The sequence below is a fragment of the Oncorhynchus tshawytscha genome, linkage group LG30 (genome assembly GCF_018296145.1).
Source record: "Oncorhynchus tshawytscha isolate Ot180627B linkage group LG30, Otsh_v2.0, whole genome shotgun sequence".
Taxonomy (NCBI): domain Eukaryota; kingdom Metazoa; phylum Chordata; class Actinopteri; order Salmoniformes; family Salmonidae; genus Oncorhynchus; species Oncorhynchus tshawytscha.
Genome location: NC_056458.1, coordinates 29,246,339 through 29,271,261, shown reverse-complemented (window position 1 = coordinate 29,271,261; position 24,923 = coordinate 29,246,339). Strand labels below are relative to the sequence as shown.

Below are 24,923 nucleotides of genomic sequence, written 5' to 3'. Positions count from 1 at the left end.
TGATGGATCAGCCCCTCGCATCCTGCCTATCCCTATTCTTATCTTCTCTCTCCATTGTCTTTTTTTGCTTTCTTTGGTCAGCTCAATCTCCTCTCTTGGCTTCACCATCCCTACTCTCTGTATTGAACGTTCTGGGTTTGTGACTGGCAAGCAGAATGTGTACAAGTGTGTCTGTATGTCTGTCTGCCTCTCTTCTCAGGTTCCTAACCTCTTTGGCACAGTGTTTAACTGGACATAACTGTACACACACTTATCCTGCACACGCCACATATTTTGGACACACACACCCACCCACCCACCCACCCCTGTGGTAGTGCAGGTTGGCTTTTGGATACATGAGCTACTCTATCACACTGAGAAGTCCCAGAGCACCAACAGGAGCAGACCTCTACATCACTCTTATTCTGTTTACATGGAACCTCAACAGGCTCAGAGCCAGGGTCAGAGCCAGAGTTAAAGGAGTATGTTTGTGTTGGCCTTGATTATGTGTGTGCCATTGGTAGTGGTCAGTTATTGTTATATGTCACTTTACTTACTCAAAATCCACCATAACCTCACTCCACTGCTAGCTTGAAGTGTCACAGATGGAGCTATCCAATTGGTAACTTTGTGTGGCTCAAATGGTTTGTACGTTGTCAAACTGGCAGCCACGTGTGTTAGCGAGGTAGAGGAGCCTGGTCCAAGCCCAGTCAGAGGCGAGTTCAGGGAGGCAGTGTATATATGCCAAGCTAGCACACTGGTGCTCCAGAGTTGGGCTCAGCTCGACTGCTAGGGTCGCTGTGGGGCAAGGTTAGATGGGGGTTAGTGTAACGGAGTAAGAGTAAGCTATACCATAAGCTATACAATTGGTACCTTTTGTTAGGGCTGAGATGTTCATGGAATTTTGGATGCTAGTGTCATGTTGGCCTGGGGGTAGGTTTATGACAGTCATAAATACTTCTTCCCTCCTTTTTCCTCTCTCTACCATACTGAAACCCCTTGGTTAACATAGAGATTCTGGGAACATCAGAAGGTGGGGGGAAATGAACTATATTCTGGTAATCCGACCAATTGAACATATGCGGTGGTACTTAACTTTTTATGGCTACAGGGGCAGTATTGAGTAGCTTGGATGAAAAGGTGCCCATTGTAAACGGCCAGCTCCTCACTCTCAGTTGCTAATATATGCATATTATTATTAGTATTGGATTGAAAACACTCTGAAATTTCTAAAACTGTTTAAATTATGTCTGTGAGTATAACAGAACTCATATAGCAGGCAAAAACCTGAGAAATTCCACTTCCTGTTTTTTTTTCTGGGGGTGGCAGATCTTCAACCAAGCTCTCATTGAAATTACAGCGAGATATGGATGAGTTTTCACTTCCTACGCCTTCCACTAGATGTCAATAGTCAATAGAACTTTGTCTGATGACTCTAATGTGAAGGTGGGTCGAATGACACAGTCACCACTGCCACGAGTTGACCATGCATTCACTATGCGCATTCACAGGGGAAGCACCTGCGTTCCACCGCTCATTTGAAGTCATTCTAATTTTCCGGTTGGATCGTTATTCAAGATATAAGTAAACAACATTCTAAAGATTGATTCATTACATCGTTTGACATATTTCTACTGACTGTTACGGAACTTTTGGATATTTTGTCACGTTATAGTGGACGTGCTTTGTGACTTTGGAATTGTTTACCAAACGCGCTAACCAAAGTAGCTAATTGGACATAAATAACATTTTCGAACAAATCAAACAAATCAATTTTGAAATCTGACACAGCGTTTGCATTAAGGAGAGGTTTATCTATAATTCCATGTGTATAACTTGTATTATCATCTACATTTATGATGAGTATTTCTGTTGAAATGATGTGGCTATGCAAAATCACTTGATGTTTTTGGAACTAGTGAATCTAAATAGCCAATGTAAACTCATATTTTTTTTATATAAATATGAACTTTATCAAACAAAACATGCATGTATTGTGTAACATGAAGTCCTATGAGTGTCATCTGATGAAGATAAAATGAATCACTAACCTTGAATTATCTTTATTTCTGTTTTTTGTGAATGCTATATTTAGCTGGAAAATGACTGTGTTTATTGTGGTTTGGTGGAGACCTAACATAATCGTTTGTAGTGCTTTCGCTGAAAAGACTATTTGAAATCGGACACTTCGGTGGGCCCGGACTTGAACCAGATCGAACATCTCTGGAGAGACCTGAAAATAGCTGTGCAGTGACACTCCCCATCTAACCCGACAGAGCTTGTGAGGATCTGCAGAGAAAAATGAGAGAAACTCCCCAAATACAGTTGTGCCAAGCTTGTAGCGTCATACCCAAGAAGACTCAAGGCTGTAATTGCTTCCAAAGGTGAAGGGTCTGAATACTTACAGTTCTAGTCAAAAGTTTGACACACCTACTCATTCAAGGGTTTTTCCTTATTTTTACACAATATCTTATCACAGCACTGGCAAACCATGGTTGACACACTACCTGACCAAAATGGCAAACTCCAAGTGGGCTGTCATGTTCCTTTTTCTGAGGAGTGGCTTCCGTCTGGCCACTTTACTATAACGGCCTGTTTATTGGAGTGCTGCAGAGATGGTGGTCCTTCTGGAAGGTTCTCCCATCTCCACAGAAGAACTCTGGAGCTCTGTCAGAGTGACCAACGGGTTCTTGGTCACCTCCCTGACCAAGGTCCTTCTCCGCCGATTGCTCAATTTGGCGAGGTCTGGAATGAGTCTTGGTGGTTCCAAACTTCTTCCATTAAATAATGATGGAGGCCACTGTGTTCTTTGGGACCACCAATGTTGCAGAAATGTTTTGGTACCCTTCCCCAGATTTGTGCCTCGACACAATCCTGTCTCGGAGTTCTACGGACAATTCCTTAAACCTCATGCCTTGGTTTTTCCTCTAACATGCACTGTCAACTCTGAGACCTTATGTGACCAGTTTCAGGAAATTAGGCATATGTCGCGGGTCACTTCTTCACAGGAGAGCTGTTTGAACGTTAACTTTTTTGGCAAAAATGCCTTCTTGAACATGTGAACTTTCATGTGCCTTAATAACAAACGTGTATACCATCTGTAAATATAAATACAATTGTTAAATTACAAGCCTAGTTGGTTTAGCCACAGAAAATGACAGCAACCTTCTCACTAGCCATGATTGGCTAAGATAATGAATGGGTTGGACATGCCGATAGATGAGTTTTGATTGGTCTGCCATATAGCACGCAGGAATACAACATTTCACCTTACAGTGAAATGCTTACTTACAAGCCCTTAAGTAACAATGCAGTTTTAATAAAAACACACAAAAAAAGAAATAAAAAGTACAAATAATTAAAGAGCAGCAGTAAAATAACAATAGCGAGGCTATATATAGGGGGTACCGGTACAGAGTCAATGTGCGGGGGCACCGGTTAGTCGAGGTAATTGAGATAATATATACATGTGGGTAGAGTTAATAAAGTGACTTATGCATAGATAATAACAGAGAGTAGTATCAGCGTAAAAGAGGGTGGGGGGCAATGCAAGTAGTTAGGGTAGCCATTTGATTAGATGTTCAGGGGTCTTATGGCTTGGGGTTAGAAGCCGTTTAGAAGCCTCTTGGACCTAGACTTGGCGCTCCGGTACCGCTTGCCGTGCGGTAGCAGAGAGAACAGTCTTATGTCTAGGGTGAATGGAGTGTTTGACTATTTTTAGGGCCTTCCTCTGACACCGCCTGACATATAGGTCCTGGATTGCAGGAAGCTTGGCCCCAGTGATGTACTACCCTCTGTAGTGCCTTGCGGACCGAGGCCGAGCAGTTGCCATACCAGGCAGTGGTGCAACCAGGCACCACTGCCTGGTATGGCAACATACCAGGCGATGGTGCAGCTGTAGAACCTTTTGAGGATCTGACACCATGCCAAATATTTTCAGTCGTGCCCTTTTCATAACTGTCTTGGTGTGCTTGGATCATGTTAGTTTGTTAGTGATGTGGACGCCAAGGAACTTGAAGCTCTCAACCTGCTCCACTACAGCCCCATCGATGAGAATGGGGTGTGCTCGGTCCTCCTTTTCCTGTACTCCACAATCATCTTCTTTTGTGGGTCTAGGGTTTCTGGGATAATGGTGTTGATGTGTGCCATGACCAGCCTTTCAAAAGTATTCATGGCTACAGACGTGAGTAGGTTACCTTAGTGTTCTTGGGCGCATGGGCTATGGTGGTCTGCTTGAAACGTGTTGGTATTACAGACTCAGACAGGGAGAGGTTGAAAATGTCAGTGAAGACACTTGCCAGTTGGTCAGCGCGTGCTCGGAGTACACATCCTGGTAATCCATCTGGCCCTGGGGCCTTGTGAATGTTGACCTGTTTAAAGGTCTTACTCACATCTGCTGCGGAGAGCGTGATCACACAGTCGTCCGGAACAGCTGGTGCTCTCATGCATGTTTCAGTGTTATTTGCCTTGAAGTGAGCATAGAAGTAATTTAGCTCATCTGGTAGGCTCGTGTCACTGGGCAGCTCTCGGCTGTGCTTCCTTTTGTAGTCTGTAGTAGTTTGCAAGCCCTGCCACATCTGAAGAGCATCGGAGCCGGTGTAGTGCGATTCAATCTCAGTCCTGTGTTGATGCTTTACCTGTTTGATAGTTCGTCAGAGGGCATAGCGGGATTTCTTATCAGCTTTCGGGTTAGAATCCCACTCCTTGAAAGCGGCAGCTCTACCCTTTAGCTCAGTGTGGATGTTGCCTGTAATCTGGTTAGGGTATGTGCGTACAGTCACTGTGGGGATGACGTCATCAATGCACTCATTGATGAAGCCAATGACTAATGTGGTGTACTCCTGAATGCCATCGGAAGATTCCCGGGAACATATTCCGGTCTGTGCTAGCAGCTTAGCATCAGCTTCATCTGACCCCTTTTTTATTGACCAAGTCACTGGTGCTTCCTGCTTCAATGTTTGCTTGTAAGCAGGAATCAGGAGGATAGAGTTATGGTCAAATTTGCCAGATGGAGGGCGTAGCAGAGCTTTGTACGCGTCTCTGTGTGTGGAGTAAAGGTGGTCTCGAGATTTTTCCCCTCTGGTTACACATTTAACATGCTGATAGAAATTTGGTCAAACGGAGGCTCGAATGTAACAAATAACTATACAAAGGCAGACATTAGTCGAGTACCAAAGTTTGAGGCAAGAAAACAGGATTTTAATTCAAATAGGATTACTTCACTGTTGGTTTTGTCCTTAATTAATTTGCTGCCATCCTAGGGTCGAGCACTATCCATAAACGTATATTATTCAGAAACATCAAATACTCTCATACCGTCAAAAATGAGAGAAATACTGCATTATGATGTTTTGTCCATATTGCCCAGCCCTAGTACTAGTATCAGTTTGTCTCAATTGTTTGGATTACTCTGAACCAAATGGGTGTATATTGATTAGCCCAAATCCAAGTTGACCCCTAGACCCTACGTCCTATGTACTTGTGGAGATCTGAAAGGTTATGATTGGTAGAAGCAGTATGGTGAAACTTCCACCTAGCCTTTTAGAGCAAGGTGGAGCTATTACGATATTGATTGCACATGTTAAATCCTCTTAGATCTCCACAAGCACATAGATCCTGGGGTCTAGGAGTCTATTTGGGATTGAGCCATTGTTCCACACATACTCAGAGACATCTCTCCCCCTAGCAGTAGAAGGTAAACCCAGTGGTGGCCAGAAGAATATATATTTTTTGAATGTAGTCATTTAGCAGAAACTTTTATCCAGAGTGACTTATCAACCAAATTTTGAGGAGCATGTATTCTCTCCCTGCGCGACAGGTGATATTCCACCCAATCTCTGTTCCTGCTGCTTCCCAGTGCTTAATTTGGGAAACCAAGTGTAATCTGTTCTGGAACATTGATAGTAACATGTTTTCACAACAAAACTTATTTAATTAAACTGTTGACAGACGCTCTCTCTGCACGCTCGAGAAAGGAATGAAGGAGATAGAGGAGGATATGGAAATTACATGGTGGTGAGATATTATGTAGCTCAAGGTAATGTGTCAGCCTAGATTTCTAGGGTATTCAAAATCAAATAAACTCAGCAAAAAAAGAAACATCCCTTTTTCAGGACCCTGTCTTTCAAAGATAATTTGTAAAAATCCAAATAACTTCACTGATCTCCATTGTAAAGGGTTTAAACACTGTTTCCCATGCTTGTTCACTGAACCATAAACAATTAATGAACATGCACCTGTGGAACGGTCACTAAGACACTAGCAACTTACAGACGGTAGGCAAATAAGGTCACAGTTATGAAAATTTAGGACACTAAAGAGGCCTTTCTACTGATTCTGAAAAATACCAAAAGAAAGATGACCAGGGTCTCTACTCATCTGCATGAGCGTGCCTTAGGCATGCTGCAAGGAGGCATGAGGACTACAGATGTGGCCAGGGAAATAAATTGCAATGTCCGTACTGTGAGACGCCTAAGACAGCACTACAGGGAGACAGGACGGACAGCTGATCGTCATCGCAGTGGCAGTCTATGTGTAACAACACCTGCACAGGATCGGTACATCCGAACATCACACCTGCGGGACAGGTACAGGATGGCAACAACAACTGCCCGAGTTACACCAGGAACGCACAATCCCTCCATCAGTGCTCAGACTGTCTGCAATAGGCTGAGAGAGGCTGGACTGAGGGCTTGTAGGCCCGTTGTAAGGCAGGTCCTCACCAGACATCATCGGCAACGACATCGCCTAAAGGCACAAACCCACCGTCGCTGGACCAGATAGGACTGGCAAAAAGTGCTCTTCACTGACGAGTCCCGGTTTTGTCTCACCGGGGGTGATGGTAGGATTTGCGTTTATCTTCAAAGGAATGAGCGTTACACCGAGGCCTATACTCTGGAGCGGGATCGATTTGGAGGTGGAGGGTCCGTCTCAACGCTGTGCGTTACAGGGAAGACATCCTCCTCCTTCATGTGGTACCCTTCCTGTAGGCTCATCCTGACATGACCCTCCAGCATGATTATGCCACCAGCCATACTGCTCGTTCTGTGTGTGATTTCCTGCAGGACAGGAATGTCAAAGTTCTGCCATGGCCAGCGAAGAGCCCAGATCTCAATCCCATTGAGCACGTCTGGGACCTGTTGGATCGGAAGGTGAGGGCTAGGGCCATTCCCCCCAGAAATGTCCGGAACTTGCAGGTGCCTTGGTGGAAGAGTGGGGTGACATCTCACAGCAAGAACTGGCACATCTGGTGCAGTCCATGAGGAGGAGATGTACTGCAGTACTTAATGCAGCTGGTGGCCATACCAGATATTGACTGTTACTTTTGATTTTGACCCCCCTTGTTTAGGGACACATTATTCAATTTCTGTTAGTCACATATCTGTGGAAATTGTTAAGTTTGTCTCAGTTGTTGAATCTTGTTATATTCATACAAATATTTACACATGCTAAGTTTGCTGAAAATAAACGCAGTTGACAGTCAGAGGACGTTGTTTGCTGAGTTTACATGTTCGCTATAATTGTAGTTAACTCTTTAAGCAGCCCTGCACAATCAGTGAATCAACAGCATAGCCTGGGCCTATACATTCTCTCTAAGACTCATGGGTAGAAAGTTTGGAGCATAGCACAAGTCAACTAGTCCATCCAGTCTGCATAATAGTACAGTCCACACTCAAAAGTGATGACTAGAATTTGTTTAATCTCGGAGTATAGGCTAGACCAATTATGTACCAAAGACATCTTAAATCAGTTAATGATTATTTGTTTTGCCATGCATATAATATGCAGTAAGCTATGCATTGTTTAACACCATACAGTGCCTTCGGAAAATATTCAGACCTCTTTTCCACATTTTGTTACGTTACAGCCTTATTCTAAAATGGATTAAATAAAAAATCTACACGCAATGCCCCATAATGACAAAGCGAAAACAGGTTTTTAGAAGTTTTTGCAAATGTATTAAAAATAAAAACAGAAATACGTTATTTACATAACTATTCAGACCTTTTGCGATGAGACTCAGGTGTATCCTGTCTCCATTGATCATCCTTGAGATGTTTCTACAACGTGATTGGAGTCCACCTGTGGTAAATTCAATTGATTGGACATGATTTGGAAAGGCACGCACCTGTCTATATAAGGTCCCACAGTTGTCAGTGCATGTCAGAGCACCAAGCCATGAGGTCAAAGGAATTGTCCGTAGAGCTCTTAGACAGGATTGTGTGGGTTCTGCAGCATTGAAGGTCTCCAAGAACACAGTGGGCTCCATCATTCTTAAATGGAGAAGTTTGGAACGACCAAGACTTTTCCTAGAGCTTGCCTCTCGGCCAAGCTGAGCAATCGGGGGAGAAGTGCCTTGGCCTGGGAGGTGACCGAGAACCTGATGGTCACTCTGACAAAGCTCTAGAGTTCCTCTGTGGAGATGGGAGAACCTTCCAGAAGGACAACCATCTCTGCAGCACTCCACCAATCAGGCCTTTATGATTGTGGCCAGAGTGTGGCCAGACGGAAGCCACTCCTCAGTAAAAGGCACATGACAGCGCGCTTGGAGTTTACCAAAAGGCATCTAAAGATTCTCAGGCAATGGGAAACGAGATTCTCTGGTTTGATGAAACCAAGATTACACTCTTTGGCCTGAATGCCAAGCGTCACATCTGGGATGCCCAGCATCACGTCACTAGTCAGGATCAAGGCAAAGATGAACAGAGCAAAGTACAGAGAGATCCTTGATGAAAACCTGCTCCAGAGCGCTCAGGACAGCAGACTGGGGCAAAAGTTTACCTTCCAACAGGACTAATGACCCTAAGCACACAGTCAAGACAACGCAGGAGTTGCTTTGGGACAAGTCTCTGAATGTCCTCGAGTGGCCCAGACAGAGCCCGGATTTGTCCCGATTGAACATCTCTGGAGAGACCTGAAAATAGCTGTGCAGCAACACTCCCCATCCAACCAGAGCTTGAGAGGATCTACAGAGAAGATTGGGGAAAACTCCCCAAATACAGATGTGCGATGCTGGTAGCGTCCTACCCAAGAAGACTCAAGGCTATAATTGCTTCCAAAGGTGCTTCAACAAAGTTCTGAATAAAGGGTCTGAATATTTATGTAAATGCAAATGTTCTGTTTTTTATTTTTAATAAATTAGCAAAAATGTCAACTTGTTTTTGCTTTGTCATTATGGGGTTTTGTGTATGGATTGATGAGGGGAAAAAACAATTTAAAACATTTTAGAATAAGGCTGTAACGTAACAAAATGTGGAAAAAGTCAAGGGGTCTGAATACTTTTTGAATGGGACTGTATGTGTAACCTCTAACATGCTAATGAGTGTTTTGAATTAGGCTAATCATCACCTTAGAAAGTGCTGTCCATTACGCTGTGTTAGGCTTTAAAACAACCTCCATGTTTTCCACTCAGTTTCAACCTGTTGTCGAACGTCTTTCTTCAAGTTGATCAATTTCAGTAAGGAGAGTTTTAAAAGCAATATACTGTTTTGATGAATTTGTGATGATTTCAGTGTGGTGAAGAGGGACAATAGAGCTCTGAGTGTCAGGCAATTAGCGACCTTATGATCGTTAGCGAGTTGGGTACTACCAACGAGGAGATTACCATGACTCAACGGTCATGTGGAATTGACTCATGACTGTCGGCATGGCGGTAATATTACTGGAGTAAATATTCTGTTCTTCAAAAGTTGCTAGTACCTGAAATGACATATTTTGTATCTACCATGTTGCTGTAGTCCTGCTATATTACAGCATAGATTTGTACACCGTCAGTACAAGATTCAAATAACAAATATAGCGAAGAGTTCGGCAGAGAAAAGGAGCAGGGGGGGCGTAAGAATACTTATGATAGGGTTGTACTACTTTTATTCCAGACTACAAGTAACACACCAGAATCATGATGTTCTTTTCTCTCCAGGACCCTCCTCACTCCTCTCCTTGTTTCTGTCTGACCTCAGGATCCGGTGTGTTATGCTGTGCTGATTGGGTGGTCCATGTCTTCAGGGCTACGTATACTGGAGTATTTTGGAATACAGACATATGATTTTCAATACGGGGGGGGGTTGGGGTTGGGGGCATAACAATAAGTTATAACTATAAGAAATCTAAGATATGTCAAATAAAACATATCCAGCTCAGGGCTCCACCTATGGTTTGCTAACTCTAGATATCAAGATCAAGCTTCTTGGTTACAGCAGAGACATTCAATCCCCTCCTGGATCAAGATCCCTGTTGCCTAAAATGTTTGGTGCGACCCCAAAAAATGATATATATATATATATATATTGTTTTAAATAGCACTCCCTGTGTGCACTTCTGGTAATACCGTATTTTGGATACCGTCCAACCCTAAGGGATACTGCTTCTGCCACCGGGCTAAAGTTAGCAAAGTTGTTTCCATGGGCCGCATGGGGAGGATTAAGAATGAGCTCCTCTTCCTCCAAGAAAAAGTTGCAGACTATGAGGATAAGACACGGTCAACATTTTGCCAACAATATGGGATTTGTGCCCTTCGTCTGCCATAGATCTAATCATGTTTTATAATCTCATTTAGGAGAGTGTGTTTATCTCTACCATTGTGGGATTTGCAATTCCCCCTCCCTGGACGCTGGCAGAGAGTGCATGCTGATGAGGCACACTTTTAGCCGTTTATGGCTGTGATAGAGGTTTGAGCCAAAGGGATGGCCTGTGACATGAGATGAACAGAGAGAGAAAGAGAATGAAGGCTCTCCATTTAGGCTCCCACGGTTTCTGGACTGCCTCTCTTCCCTCGTCCCGTTCCCCCGACTGACGTGACCTTCACAGAGGCGTGACAGGCACTCCATTATGACCCAATCAACGTCTGTGACCAGCCAAGCAAAGTCACATCCTTGATTGGGAGACCCCTTTCGCTACCATTACGGAGACCGCTGGCCGGCTGTGCCCCTGTTGGAGCACGGGCAGCGTAATTGAAATTACCTCCTTGCTGCCCTCTCATGCAACGCCACATCTTGATATACTATCTATAGATTCGGGCTGACCAAACGCTAGTAATTTCTGAAGAGATAAGGGTTACACTTGGGTTACCATACAGATTGATATTTTGTATTTTAGAAATGCTCAGCCAGCGAAGTGGAAAATATGTTGAGTGGTTGCACTGAGGCTAACTGACTAAATTGCTCAAATGGCTTGTTGTAAGGGCATTGATGTTAAATTACGCTTTATGAGGCTAATGTATTGGTACAGCAACCACAATTGAAAGTATGTGGTGTCCCTCTATTGACAGTCATAAGCACTTCCCTGGTTGACATTGACAGTGCAATGTTTGAAATAGGCGATTCCACTGCAGGATAGCCCAAAACTATTTTGGGGTTTCTCAGATTGTTCTAGAAATTTTCACAGAAACTTCATTGGGAGAAAGAATGTTTGACATGCTTTTTACATTTGTATCACAATTTTCTTTTTGAAAATCATAAAAGTGACCTATTCATGCCCTCCTGTAAGACCCGATGATCTGTGAACCGTACATGATACAGACAACATCTTTATCATTATACTGCTTTTAGCATGCTCTAAAAGTTGGAGTATGTCTAGATTCTGAAATATACTGAACAAAAATATAAATGCAGAATGCAACAATTTCAAAGATGTGTTCAGTTACCTTTCATATAAGGAAATCAGTCAATTGAAATAAGTTCATTAGGCCCTAATATATGGATTTCCTCATGCAGTGCAACACATCTCCTTCGCATAATGTTGATCAGGCTGTTGATTGTGGCCTGTGTAATGTTGTCCCACTCTTCTTCAATGGCTGTGCAAAGTTTCTGGATATTAGCATGAACTGGAACATACTGTCGTAAACGTTGTTCCAGAGTATCCCAAATGTGCACACTACCCCAGCGTGCCAGTGGCAATCGAAGGTGAGCATTTGCTCACTGAAGTTGGTTACAACACCAATCAGGTCCAGACACAGGTGAGAATTATGAGCATGCAGATGAGCTTCCCTAAGACAGTTTCTGACAGTTTGTGCAGTTTTATCAGCTGTCCGGGTGGATCGTCTCAGGCCATCCCGCAGGTGAAGAAGTCGGATGTGGAAGTTCTGGGCTGCCAAATTCTCTAAAACGACATAGTAGGCGACTTTGGCAACAGCTTTGGTGGACATTTCTGCAGTCAGCATACCAATTGCACGCTCCCTCAAAACTTGAGAAATCTGTGGCATTATGTTGTGTGACAAAACTGCACATTGTAGGGTGACCTTTTATTGTCCCCAGCACAAGGTGCATCTGTGTTATGATCATACTGTTTAATCAGCTTCTTGATACGCCACACCTGTCAGGCAGATGGATGATCTTGGCAAAGGAAAAATGCTTACTAAGAGGGATGTAAACAAATTTGTGAAAAATAATAGCATTTAATGATGAAGAAAAGCAAGCATTTTACCTTTGAAAGAGCCGAGCAAATTTAACCCAGGATGTCAGGCCTAGACATGCCAAGGTAAATACGGTACAACCATTAATCATAGAGCGCTTGGTAATTGAGCTCTTAGAGTAATTGTCTCCTTTAATGTTGTAGAACAGTAAGCAGTTAGGTCAACAATTATTTGTCACTCATGCTTTGTTATGTGTTCCAAGCCTAATACTTCAGTGAGTATATCTGTTCATTATATTTTGAGAAATCTCCTTGTTGTCAGTTACAGTTGGATTTAAATTTTGTACTCACAGATTTCGGTCCTGATTAGGCAAAAATTGTGTTGTTGAATGCTAACCTATCTTCTTCAGTGAGCAGAGTACTCTAGTCAACTGAACTCTGGTACATTTTCCAAGATTTTCCAGAACATGCCATTGATTTTATCTGTTCTCTTTCAGTCAGAAAAGTGTACAACCTAATCAAATAATGTGGATTAAGTCCCCGTAGAATAAAGTGTCTTTAAGTGGTAGACACAGATGCTAACTGTGCCCACCAGGCTACCAGTCGCAAAATCACAGGTCCATGTGAAAGTAGTTACAGAAGCCTAACAAACAATAACCCTCACAAGCCTAGTACTCCCAAAGACAAACCATATTTCGAGAAATGAATTTAGTAGATTACTATCATCAGTGAAGCAATAGATTCCTCATCACCTATTTTCATATGTTTGCTGATTAAGTTTATTAAACCTCAAATACCAACAAACTATCTGGATTAGCTGTACTCACCCTAAACCCTTTGCTGTGATGTCTCTGCAGAGAGGATTTATATCGTTCCTGTATGGTAATAGTGTTGCACTGACTGTCCCGATTCTCCACCCTTTTCCAGAAGTGTGCACTTGCACACTCCTGTCATGGATTTAAAAGCATAAGGTTGGTGTATGCATCCATGCACAATAGTCTGTGAGTGCACACTTCAGGAAAAAGGTGGAGAATCGGGGGTGTCAGTGCATCTCTATTGGCCTTAATTCCAGCCAGACACTAGGGGGTAAGTCTCAAAATCAGACCCAGTTACTTTGTCCTCTTCAAAGACACTCCATGGTGAGATCTTAAGTGTAAGCAGGCAAAAGGTTCAAATTCCACTTCCTCTGAAATTTCTGCATGAAGGTTCCCTGTTGCCTCCTGAATACATTTGACTCCTAATAAGTACAAACTCTGTTTAAGAGCTATACAGTTAATTTGCAGTCTTTTTAATTGCATGCTCCGGTTTTGTGCATACTGTCTCGGCAGTCCCAAGCCTTTACATTCATCAGCAGGTGATGGTATACTGTTCACTGTCTCACAATTCCCTAGGTTTGATGGTGATAAATTGCACTATATGCAAATTAGAGTGGGGAGTAAGATTTCTATTTTACTGTCAAACCTTTTCACCATACTGATTCTTTCAAGGCAAATCTCATTATATATATTTTTGCAATGTTTTCTGACCTGCTGACTTTGCTGTAAAGCTTCAGATGGTCTGTAAAGCTTAGAAACCAGATAACAGAAGTTCCCGGAATATGAAAACCCCTCTGTCTGACCTTAGTCCAATGACTAATTATCAACAGAGTCACCAAGATCCTCCAAGGATTGTAGGCACCATGAATCAACAGGGCACTACAAAGTGAAGTCATGCACACCATATAAGAGCATTATAGGGAAATTAGATATCAGGGGGGACCACAGGGTAAAGTAGAGGGAAGGGGGCAAGGAGATGGCATTAACAGAGCTGTCAGAAGCAATATCCATCATAAAGGATGCTGCTACAGAAGCGGTGAACAGGTTAAGGTGAAGTAATCAACCTGCACAAAGTAGCAGCCTCTCATCAGGTTCTAAAATGCTAATCGACGCTGCGTGGTTGAGTTATGCACTGCCTCCTCACCTCTTTCATAATTAGAGGTCCATCAATGCTAACATGCTACTCTATGATTATTTATTAGAGCTTATGTGAGATAGGATTTGTCTGCACTCTGAGAGCAGAGGAGCACTGAAAGGGTGTGGATTTGTATTAAGAAAGTCGTTAGGGTACATATGATGAGCATCAATACCATCAATGAAAGCAGGCAGTGGAGAGGCACGATGAATGGACACGAATGCAGTGTGCGCCTTTTATTGACAGCGCCACAACGTTTGGCCTCATAAGGTTCTTCACTCAGTGGTTTCTGTTGGAGGTATTGGTCCGAATCACCTTTGACAAGGATTTTAGGGAACACGTACCTTGTTGTCACGGCTGTTGTTGGAAGAAGACCAAGGTGCAGCGTGGTGAGCATACATTGTCTTTTTTATTTCAATATGTCAACAACAAACAGAAAAACAACCGTGAAGCTTACAGGACATTAGTGCCACAAACAAAGTTAACTACCCACAACGAAAGGAGGGAAAAAAGGGCTACCTGAGTATGGTTCCCAATCAGAGACAACGATAGACAGCTGTCCCTGATTGAGAACCATACCCAGCCAAAACATAGAAACACAAAATCATAGATAACAAAACATAGAATGCCCACCCCAAACCATACCCTGACCAAACCAAATAGAGACATAAAAAGGCTCTCTAAGGACAGGGCGTGACACTTGTAGTGGAATGACTTGAAGAATGCATAGTTGCATGACATGATATCAGTCGAAATGTACAACGTCACAATTCTTCAATGTACAACAATCTATGAGATGTCCAATATGAAGAGAACCAAATTAAATTTAAAAGTTTGGCCAAACATTGACTTTAGTTACTTAACTAAGCAAAATCTCCAGACGCTATTAGCCCTAGACCAGTAATTGGCACAACTGGTCTGAACTCTTGTTGGGCTTAAAGATTGGCAATTGAGTGGTCAAGTTTGACACTACTAAACACTATACAAATGTATATACTAACTCCCCTTTTGCAAACCCAGCCAGCATAAGGGTACCACCCAAAGCACACATTTCAAATTCCTTATATTAAGCATGTCAGATGGCACCATTTTCTTGATTTTAAAATGTACGAACACCCGAGGAGAGCACACTCGTTTAGAAACGAATCGTTTACAAACAAAGTATGTGTGTTTAGTGAGTCCGCCAGATCAGAAGCAGTAGGGATGACTAGGGATGTTCTCTTGATAAGTGCATGAATTGGACCATTTTCCTGTCAGCTAAGCATTCAGAATGTAACAAGTACTTTTGGGTGTCAGTGAAAATGGTCCAATATGGAGTAAAAAGTAAATCATTTTCTTTAGGTATGTAGTGAAGTAAAAGTAAAAGTAGTCAACACTATAAATAGTACAAATATCCCCAAAAAAGAGTTAAGTAGTACTGTAAAGTATTTTTACTTAAGACCCGGTACTAGATGGCTGTACCTAATAAACTGGCATGTGAGTCCGTTCTGGGGGAGAGATAGGTGTAGGGCAACAGGGCAGAGACGGTGTACCAGGGAGTTAGCTTGCAGAGAGGTAAACTGTTAGCGAGCAGTGCACACTAGACAGACTCAATGAAGGTTTCCTTCAAATGGTACTATCATACATGAACCCAAATAACAATCTCTCACTTGGTCCTGTGAATAAAACTCACATGTATCAGAACTCTTTGATGTTACAAGCAGCAATGTAACCATTACCTTTAGATACGTAGACTTGAATAGACATGAATTCATGGCATGATAATAAGGCCATGACTACACTCTAGCAGTGATGCAGGAAGAATTAGATGCTCTCTGTGCACCCCGGCAGAGTCTCCTTTGAATTGAAAATGAGTGAGTGATACTCGTTGGAGGGCATGTGAGCCAAGTAGGTCAAATCCTGCCCTTCCCTCTGTGCTTCATTAGTTTCTCAAGCCACCATGATATTTGGGTTTTTGACAGTCGACATACACAGATGAGCAGCGCAATTAGTCTGGCCGAGGAGGTGAAGCAATTCCATATTAAATTTCCCATTTCTTCTTCTACTGCATAAGTTAAACAACGCTAACGGACTATTTCACATTTCATTCCCTTTCACGGCATGTGTCCCGCTGGATTTCTCTTCCCTGCGTGTGATAATTGCACAGTCAGGCACAATGAATCCAGTTTCTATGGTTTTGCAAATTTTCCCTTTATTGATCTAAAACTGAGTCGTGCTGCCTTTGATCTTTGAGTGCTCAGCCTATTGGCTGCCACCACTTCTCTGGCACTTTTTGGTTAGGTAATAACAATGCCAAACATGTAAAGTGTTGGTCCCATGTTTCATGAGCTGAAAAAAAGATCCCAAATGTTCCATATGCATGAAAAGCTTATTTGTCTCAAATGTTGTGAACAAATGTGTTTTACATCCCTGTTAGTGAGCATTTCTCCTTTGCCAAGATAATCCTTCCACATAACAGGTGTTGCGTTTCAAGAAGCTGATTCAACAGCATGATCATTACACAGGTGCACCTTGTGCTGGGGACAATAAAAGGCCACTCTAAAATGTGCAGTTTTGTCACACAACTCAATGCCACAGATGTCTCAAGTTTTGAGGGAGTGTGCAATTGGCATGCTGACTGCAGGAATGTCCACCAGAGCTTTTGCCAGAGAATTGAATGTTAATTTCTCTACCATGAGCAACCTCCAACATCGTTTTAGAGAATTTGGTAGTACGTCCAACCGGCTTCACAACTGCAGACCACGTGTATGGTGTTGTATGGGCGAGCGGTATGCTGATGTCAACATTGTGAACAGAGTGCCCCATGGTGGTGGTGGGTTTATGGTATGGCCAGGCATAAGCTACAGACAACGAACACAACTGCATTTTTATCTATGGCAATTTGAATTTACAGAGATACTGTGACAAGATCCTGAGGCCCATTGTCGTGCCATTCAGCTGCCACTATCACCTCATGTTTCAGCATGATAATGCATACCCCATGTCACAAGAACCGGTATCCAATCCCTGAAAGCTGAAAATGTCCCAGTTCTTCAATGGCCTACATACTCACCAGACATGTCACCCATTAAGCATGTTTGGAATGCTCTGGATCGACGTGTACAACAGTGTGTTTCAGTTACCGCCAATATCCAGCAACTTCGCACAGCTATTGAAGAGGAGTGGGACAACATTCCACAGGCCACAATCAACAGCCTGATCAACTCTATGCCAAGGAGATTTGGCCAATGGTGGTCACTGACTGGTCCACGACCATACCTTTTCTTTAAGGTATCTGAGATCAACAGATGCATATCTGTATTCCCAGTCATGTGAAATCCATAGATTAGGGTCTAATTAATATATTTCAGTTGACTGATTTCCTTTTATGAACTGAAACTCAATCAAATATTTGAAATTGTTGTATGTTGCGTTTATATTTTTGTTCAGTGTAGTTTTACTACCCTATTATGTGTTTCTCTAAATTAATAGATTTTAAATATGCTATATCATCAAATTAGTTTACACCTTTTGGGTTAATACCCACTTAACTTGTAGGTTAATACCCACTTAAATTTGAGCAATTAAGTTAATTTTCCAAAAAGTAATTTTCTTTATTTTTTAAAACTCCCAACATAAGTATTTTCTGGAGGTAAGGACATTTACAGTGTAGACTGTAGAGTTTACATTTCAGTTCAACTTCTCCGCCATCTACCACTATTTCATCTTCCTGAACTTAAGAATTCTTTGTATTCAGTGCAAGCTAGCATATGGACTTTAGTATTCAACAATGGTCTCTCTCAATGAGTTTGGAAAGTCTTGCATATTTAATGTATACTTCTAATCTCTCGAGGAGTGTGATTGAGGGTGCTTCAAACTTCAGGCACAGTTCACAAACAGTTCAGAAGTGAATGGTTTGTTTGATAAATGTAGCTATTAATATAATCATAATGAAATACTGTACTCTTAAAATGGTTGGACTGATAAAGAACATTTGGATTGGGCTCATTAAATTCGGACAGAGACGCCATTGAGTGACAGCTGTCCAAAGGACATCTCATCTTCTTGAACACAGACAGCCATGCTCAAACAGAGCCCACTCTATAGGCTGTCTGTGAACCTCTCTGGAAGGATATGCTTTACTCTTCCCTCTTGCAGCTCGGAGATTAAAGCGTTTGACCGTCCCACTCCGGGCAAAATCCTAATGGAAGAGAAGAGGAGCTTATTAACGCTTGTTTCTCCTCCCTCTCTCTCATCAATATAAACAGTGAAGTCATACCTTCCAGAGGCCTGTTTTCGCTCGCTGGTGATGTCACCGGCATCCAATCAACCCGTAGCGCTGGGCTATGTAGGGGAGGCAGGGGGAGTCTTGGGTATACGCGCTCTCCCTCAGACTCTGTTATTTATCCGCCCATTCCAAGCACAAGAAGAACACACACAGATCCACATAGTAAACCATCATCCAACATTACAGCAATGTTTCGGCAACCGTAAATATGCCTGTTATAGTTATAGCGTTCAATGTAAGTGCCTGACTTCCATACCTTAAAAAGACAGAATGAGAGGATTTCTCTGTACTGAAGAAGCATTTTGAGCAGCCTCCGACTGCCCAGAATGAAGCCTTTTTGGGTTCATCCGACATGTAGCAAATACAACGGAATTATATGATAATCATCCTCTGTTTAGTGTAAAGTGAGGTAATTAAGCTATTCTTTTGTGTTGACCTCCAGCCAAGGTAACTGTTGAAGCTTTTCATGCCTCTGAATTAGAGTTCGACCGATTATGATTTTTCAACGCCGATACCGATTATTGGAGGACTAAAAAGCCCATACCTATAATATGTGCCATGTAAAAATGTGTGCCATGTAAAATATGTGCCATGTAAAAAAGCTAATGTTTAAGTTCCTTGCTCAGAACATCAGAACATATGAAAGTTGGTAGTTCCTTTTAACACAAGACTTCAATATTCCAAGGTAAGAGGTTTTAGGTTGTAGTTAATATAGTATTTATAGGACTATTTCTCTCTATACCATTTCTATTTCATGTACCTTTGACTATTGGATGTTCTTATAGGCACTATAGTATTGCCAGTGTAACAGTATAGCTTCCGTCCCCCTCCTTGCCCCTACCTGGGCTCGAACCAGGAACACATCGACAACAGCCACACTCGAAGCATCGTCGCCCATCGCTCCACAAAAGCCGTGGCCCTTGCAGCGCAAGGGGAATAACTACTCCAAATATAAAAGCGAGTGACGTTTGAAACAGTATTAGCGCACACCCAGCTAACTAGCTAGCCATTTCACATTGGTTACACCAGCCATTAGGCTGATAGGCTTGAAGTCATAAACAGCGCTGTGCTTGCGAAGAGCTGCTGGCAAAACGCACGAAAGTGCTGTTTGAATGAATGATTACGGGCCTGCTGCTGCTCAGTCAGACTGCTCTATCAAATCAGACTTAATTATAACATAATAACACGCAGAAATACGAGCCTTTGGTCATTAATATGATCGAATCCGGAAACTATCATTTCAAAAACAAAACGTTTATTATTTCAGTGAAATACGGAACTGTTCGGTATTTTATCTAACGGGTAGCATCCCTAAGTCTAAATATTCTTGTTACATTGCACAACCTTCAATGTATGTCATAATTACATAAAATTCTGGCAAATTAGTTCGCAATGAGCCAGGCAGCCCAAACTGTTGCATATACCCTGACTCTGCGTGCAATGAACGCAAGAGAAATTACACAATTTCACCTGGTTAATATTGCCTGCTAAACTGGATTAGTAGTTATAACTAGTGATTATAATTGATTGTTTTTTATAAGATAAGTTTAATGCTAGCAAGCAATTTACCTTGGCTTCTACTGCATTCACGTAACAGGCAGGCTACTCGTGGAGTGCAATGGTTAGAGTGTTGGACTAGTTAACTGTGCGGTTGCAAAATTGGAACCCCTGAGCTGACAAGGTGAAAATCTGTCGTTCTGCCACTGAACAAGGCAGTTAAACTACAGTTCCTAGGCAGTCATTGAAAATAAGAATTTGTTCTTAACTGACTTGCCTAGTTAAATAAAAGGTATAAAAAAAAATATATCTATATATTTCTTTTTTAATAATCGGAAATCGGTGCCCAAAAATACAGATTTCCGATTGTTATGAAAACTTGAAATCGGCCACAATTAATCGTCCATTCCGATTGATCGGTCAACCTCTACTCTGAATATGGGCTTAATATACACTTGAAAAGCTCATGCCGTTTTTCCCTGCTTCAAACCTCTTGCTGTAAACGTGTTCCCTGCCTCTTGCTGTAAACGTGTTCCCTGCCTCTTGCTGTAAACGTGTTCCCTGCCTCTTGCTGTAAACGTGTTCCCTGCCTCTTGCTGTAAACGTGTTCCCTGCCTCTTGCTGTAAACGTGTTCCCTGCCTCTTGCTGTAAACGTGTTCCCTGCCTCTTGCTGTAAACATGAGTTAAGTCATTTGTAACATACAATAATATCCTTGAGTCTCTCCTCAACAAAGTGTACTTCACATAGTTTTCCTGGCTGCTGGCTTCCTTTCACCCTATTGTTTGTAAACAGTAGTGCAGAATGTGATGTGGAAACTTGAAGGTTTACAAGCGTCACTGTCTCTGCTGCTCCTTGATTTGTTGCATTCACCGAGGCCCCTGACTATAAGCCTACTCCTATTCTAGCCAGGAAATAAAAGTGAATTTCCCCCTCCCAGCAGCGGGAATTAGGAGTTGGTGAGACATTGGTTATTATGTTACAGTAACAGATCAATAATTAAGTACCAGGGAGAAACGAAAACCAGCAGACACCAGCTGGAGAGCAACATGGATGTAGAGCATTCCTATAACAACCCACTGGCACTGGGTCATCTTCAAAGACAAACCCAATAATCCCAAGCATCCCTATGGGCCACAGAGGTGAGCAGACCACCATCTGATTAGCCGTATTGACTGGTAAAATGAAAGAACACTTCACTTCCGGTTGTAAAGCCAAGCCATACATGAATTAGTAGAGGATCAATGCTCTGGTAGAACAGATAGCCCTGTGGACATATGTACACACAGCTTCATCTTAATAAACCAACAATGTCAAGTTCCCTGTCAGTGTCTGCAGAATTACACTATACATACAAAATTATGTGGACACCCCTTCAAATTAGTGGATTCGGCTATTTCAGCCACACCAGTTGCTGAGAGGTGTTAAAATCGAGCACACAGCCATGCAATCTCCATATATAACAATGGCAGTAGAATGACCTTACTGAAGAGCTCAGTGACTTTCAACGTGGCACTGTCATAGGATGTCACCTTTCCAACAAGTCAGTTTGTCAAATTTCTGCCCTGCTAGAGCTGCCCCAGTCAACTGTAAGTACTGTTATTGTGAAGTGGAAACGTCTAGGATGCGCAATACCATGCGCAATGCCAAGCGTCGGGTGGAGTGGTGTAAAGTTCGCTGCCATTGCACTCTTGAGCAGTGGAAACGTGTTCTCCGGAGTGATGAATCACGCTTCACCAACTAGCAGTCCGACGGACTAATCTGGGTTTGGCGGATGCCAGGAGAAGGCTACCTGCCGGAATGCATGGTGCCAACTGTAAAATTTGGTGGGGGAGGAATAATGGACTTGGGCTGTTTTTCATTGTTTAGTTTGCCCCTTAGTTCCAGTGAAGGGAAATCTTAACACGGCAGCATGCAATGACATTCTAGACAATTCTGTGCATCCAACTTTGTGGCAACAGTTTGGGGAAGGTCCTTTCCTGTTTCAGCATGACAAATCCCCCTACACAAAGCAAGGTCCATACAGAAATGGTTTGTCGAGATCGGTGTGGAAGAACTTGACTGGCCTGCACAGAGCCCTGACCTCAACCCCATCAAACAACTTTGGGATGAATTGGGATGCTGACTGTGAATCAGGCCTAATCGCCCAACATCAGTGCCCGACTTCACTAACGCTCTTGTTGCTCTATGGAAGCAAGTCCCCGCAACAATGTTCCAACATCTAGTGGAAACATTTCCAGAAGAGTGAATGCTGTTATTGCAGCAAAGGGGGGACAAACACCATATTAATTCCCATGATTTTGGAATGAGATGTTCGACGAGCAGGCGTCCACATACTTTGATCATATAGTGTATGTCTTGTAAAAAGTAAATAAGGAAGTTAAGAAATGTTCCATCACATTTTACAGCATGTAATGAAAAACCAGTAAATGTACAGTGTCTGTGTGTGTTTTTGTGAGCGTGTGCCTTATCTTTCTCAAGTGAGTGTCTCAGACTCGTAGAAAGCCTAATGCCACGGCAGCAACAGGTGATGGTATCAAGACAAAGTGCACAGTTTTTTTTCCCACACACAGAGCTGGGTTGCCTAGTGGTTAGAGTGTTGGACTAGTAACCGGAAGGTTGTAAGTTCAAACCCCCGAGCTGACAAGGTACAAATCTGTCGTTCTGCCCCTGAACAGGCAGTTAACCCACTGTTCCTAGGCTGTCATTGAAAATAAGAATTTGTTCTTAACTGACTTGCCTGGTTAAATAAAGGTAAAATAAAAATATATTCCATTCCTAAAACTATTGGTCTTAGCTCAGGATGGAATTTGTTGTCGCCACCTTGAGTTATGACACCCGTAGTTCTCTGTCATCACAAACAGGGTGCTCTCTACGTGAGAGAAAAAGTCAACCAGGATGGTGGAAGTGGAGGAGGCTACTTAAAAGGCAGATGTTCTAACAAATAAGAAGACCTTATGGTTGAATAAGGCTCTGTGGCCCAATCAGTGTAATTTAGGTTAGGTCTTCTGTTTATGTTGTTTGAGGATGTACCACTGTATATCACGTTTTGTGAATATTGTACTTCATGAACATTTTCAAGGAGGCTTTCTTATCTTACATGTGAAAAAACAAACAAAATGTTTGTGGTTGATGTTGGAACTCTAAGACACAATGTGGATGGTATGCTAATAAAAGATGACCCTTTTGCTTCAAGGTTGCTTTCGGTTGGTTATTTCACCACAATTAATATTGTCCCTAGCTGTTACAAGGATACTCACAATGCCCGCCCCCTCTCCGTTTCCCAGGTGCCCACGGCGTGCGAGAGGAGCCCCAGTTTGTGACTGCGCGCGCTGGAGAGAACGTCATCCTGGGATGCGACGTGGCCCACCCCCTGAACGGCCAGCCCTATGTGGTGGAATGGTTTAAGTTCGGAGTGCCCATCCCCTTCTTCATCAACTTCCGCTTCCACCCGCCTCATGTGGACCCGGAGTACGCCGGTAAGAGAACACCTCTCCCTCTTCATTAGCCCCAAACCACGGGTGTCACAGTTTGTTGCCGTTGGTCAGTTTTGTCAATGTCATTTTGTACACCTATTCAGCCCCTCTTCTACAAGGTGTTGAAAGCGTTCCACAGGGATGCTGGCCCATGTTGACTCCAATGCTTCCCACAGTTGTATCCAGTTGGCTGGATGTCCTTTGGGTGGTGGACCATTCTTGATACACATGGGAAACTGTTGAGTAGTATAAAAACCCCAGCAGCGTTGCAGTTTTTGACACAAACAATTGACATCAATAAGGGATCATAGCTTTCACTTGGATTCACCTGGTCGGTTTATGTCATGGGAAGAGCAGGTGTTCTTAATGTTTTGTACACTCAATGTAGTTTCTTTATGCTATATGTTACCTGCTAGACCAGCCTTGGGCATGAATTCAAAGTAAAGCTGTTTAGGCAATTACAATAGTAATTAAATTTACTCTGAAATCGTGCCCGAGGTTGGTCTAGCAAGTAACGCTGCAACATGCAGCACATAAACGTCACCCCTCATGTCACGTGTGCTCCCTCTCCAGCCTCTTGGTCACCAGGCTGCTCGTTATGGCACACAGTCACCATCGTTACACGCATTATGACACTCACCTGGACTCCATCACCTCCTTGATTACCTGCCCTTTATATGTCTGTCACATCCTGACCTTAGTTCCTTTTTTTATGTCTCTATTTTAAGTTGGTCAGGGCATGAGTTGGGGTGGGCATTCTATGTTTGTATTTCTATGTGTTTGGCCTGGTATGGTTCCCAATCAGAGGCAGCTGTCAATCATTGTCTCTGATTGAGAACCATACTTAGGCAGCCTGGTTTCGCCCTTGAGTTGTGGGTAGTTGTTTTCTGTCTCTGTGTCTGTCCCAGACAGAACTGTTTCGTGTTGGTCTATTTTTGTTATTTTGGTCTTAGTGTTCTGAGTTTAATAAATATGAACATGGACACTTACCAGGCTGCATATTGGTCCGATCCTTCCTCCTCAGATGAAGAGGACAGCCGTTACAATGTCACTCCCTTTGGTTCCTTCCCCAGGCGTCATTGTTTCTGTGTCATGTCTGCATTGTTCGTGTTTCTTATTTTTGTATTATGTTGTGTTTATTTATTAAAACACACACTCCCTGAACTTGCTTCCCGACTCACAGCCCACATCGTTACACCTCAGCATATACAGTGGGGCAAAAAAGTATTTAGTCAGCCACCAATTGTGAAAGTTTTCCCACTTAAAAAGATGAGAGAGGCCTGTAATTTCCATCATAGGTACACTTCAACTATGACAGACAAAATGAGGAAAAAAAATCCAGAAAATCACATTATAGGATTTTTTAATGAATTTATTTGCAAATTATGGTGGAAAATAAGTATTTGG

At 42.6% G+C, this 24,923-nt stretch overlaps 1 protein-coding gene across 1 annotated transcript in view; it reads left to right on the top strand.

The window, feature by feature from the left end:
* LOC112229095 (protein turtle homolog B-like) overlaps positions 1-24,923 on the top strand; it is a 188,928-nt gene that overhangs the window by 18,345 nt on the left and 145,660 nt on the right. The window contains exon 2 of the mRNA XM_042309595.1: positions 23,328-23,519. Coding sequence (XP_042165529.1) covers positions 23,328-23,519 — 192 coding nt within the window. The remainder of the gene's footprint in view (positions 1-23,327; positions 23,520-24,923) is intronic.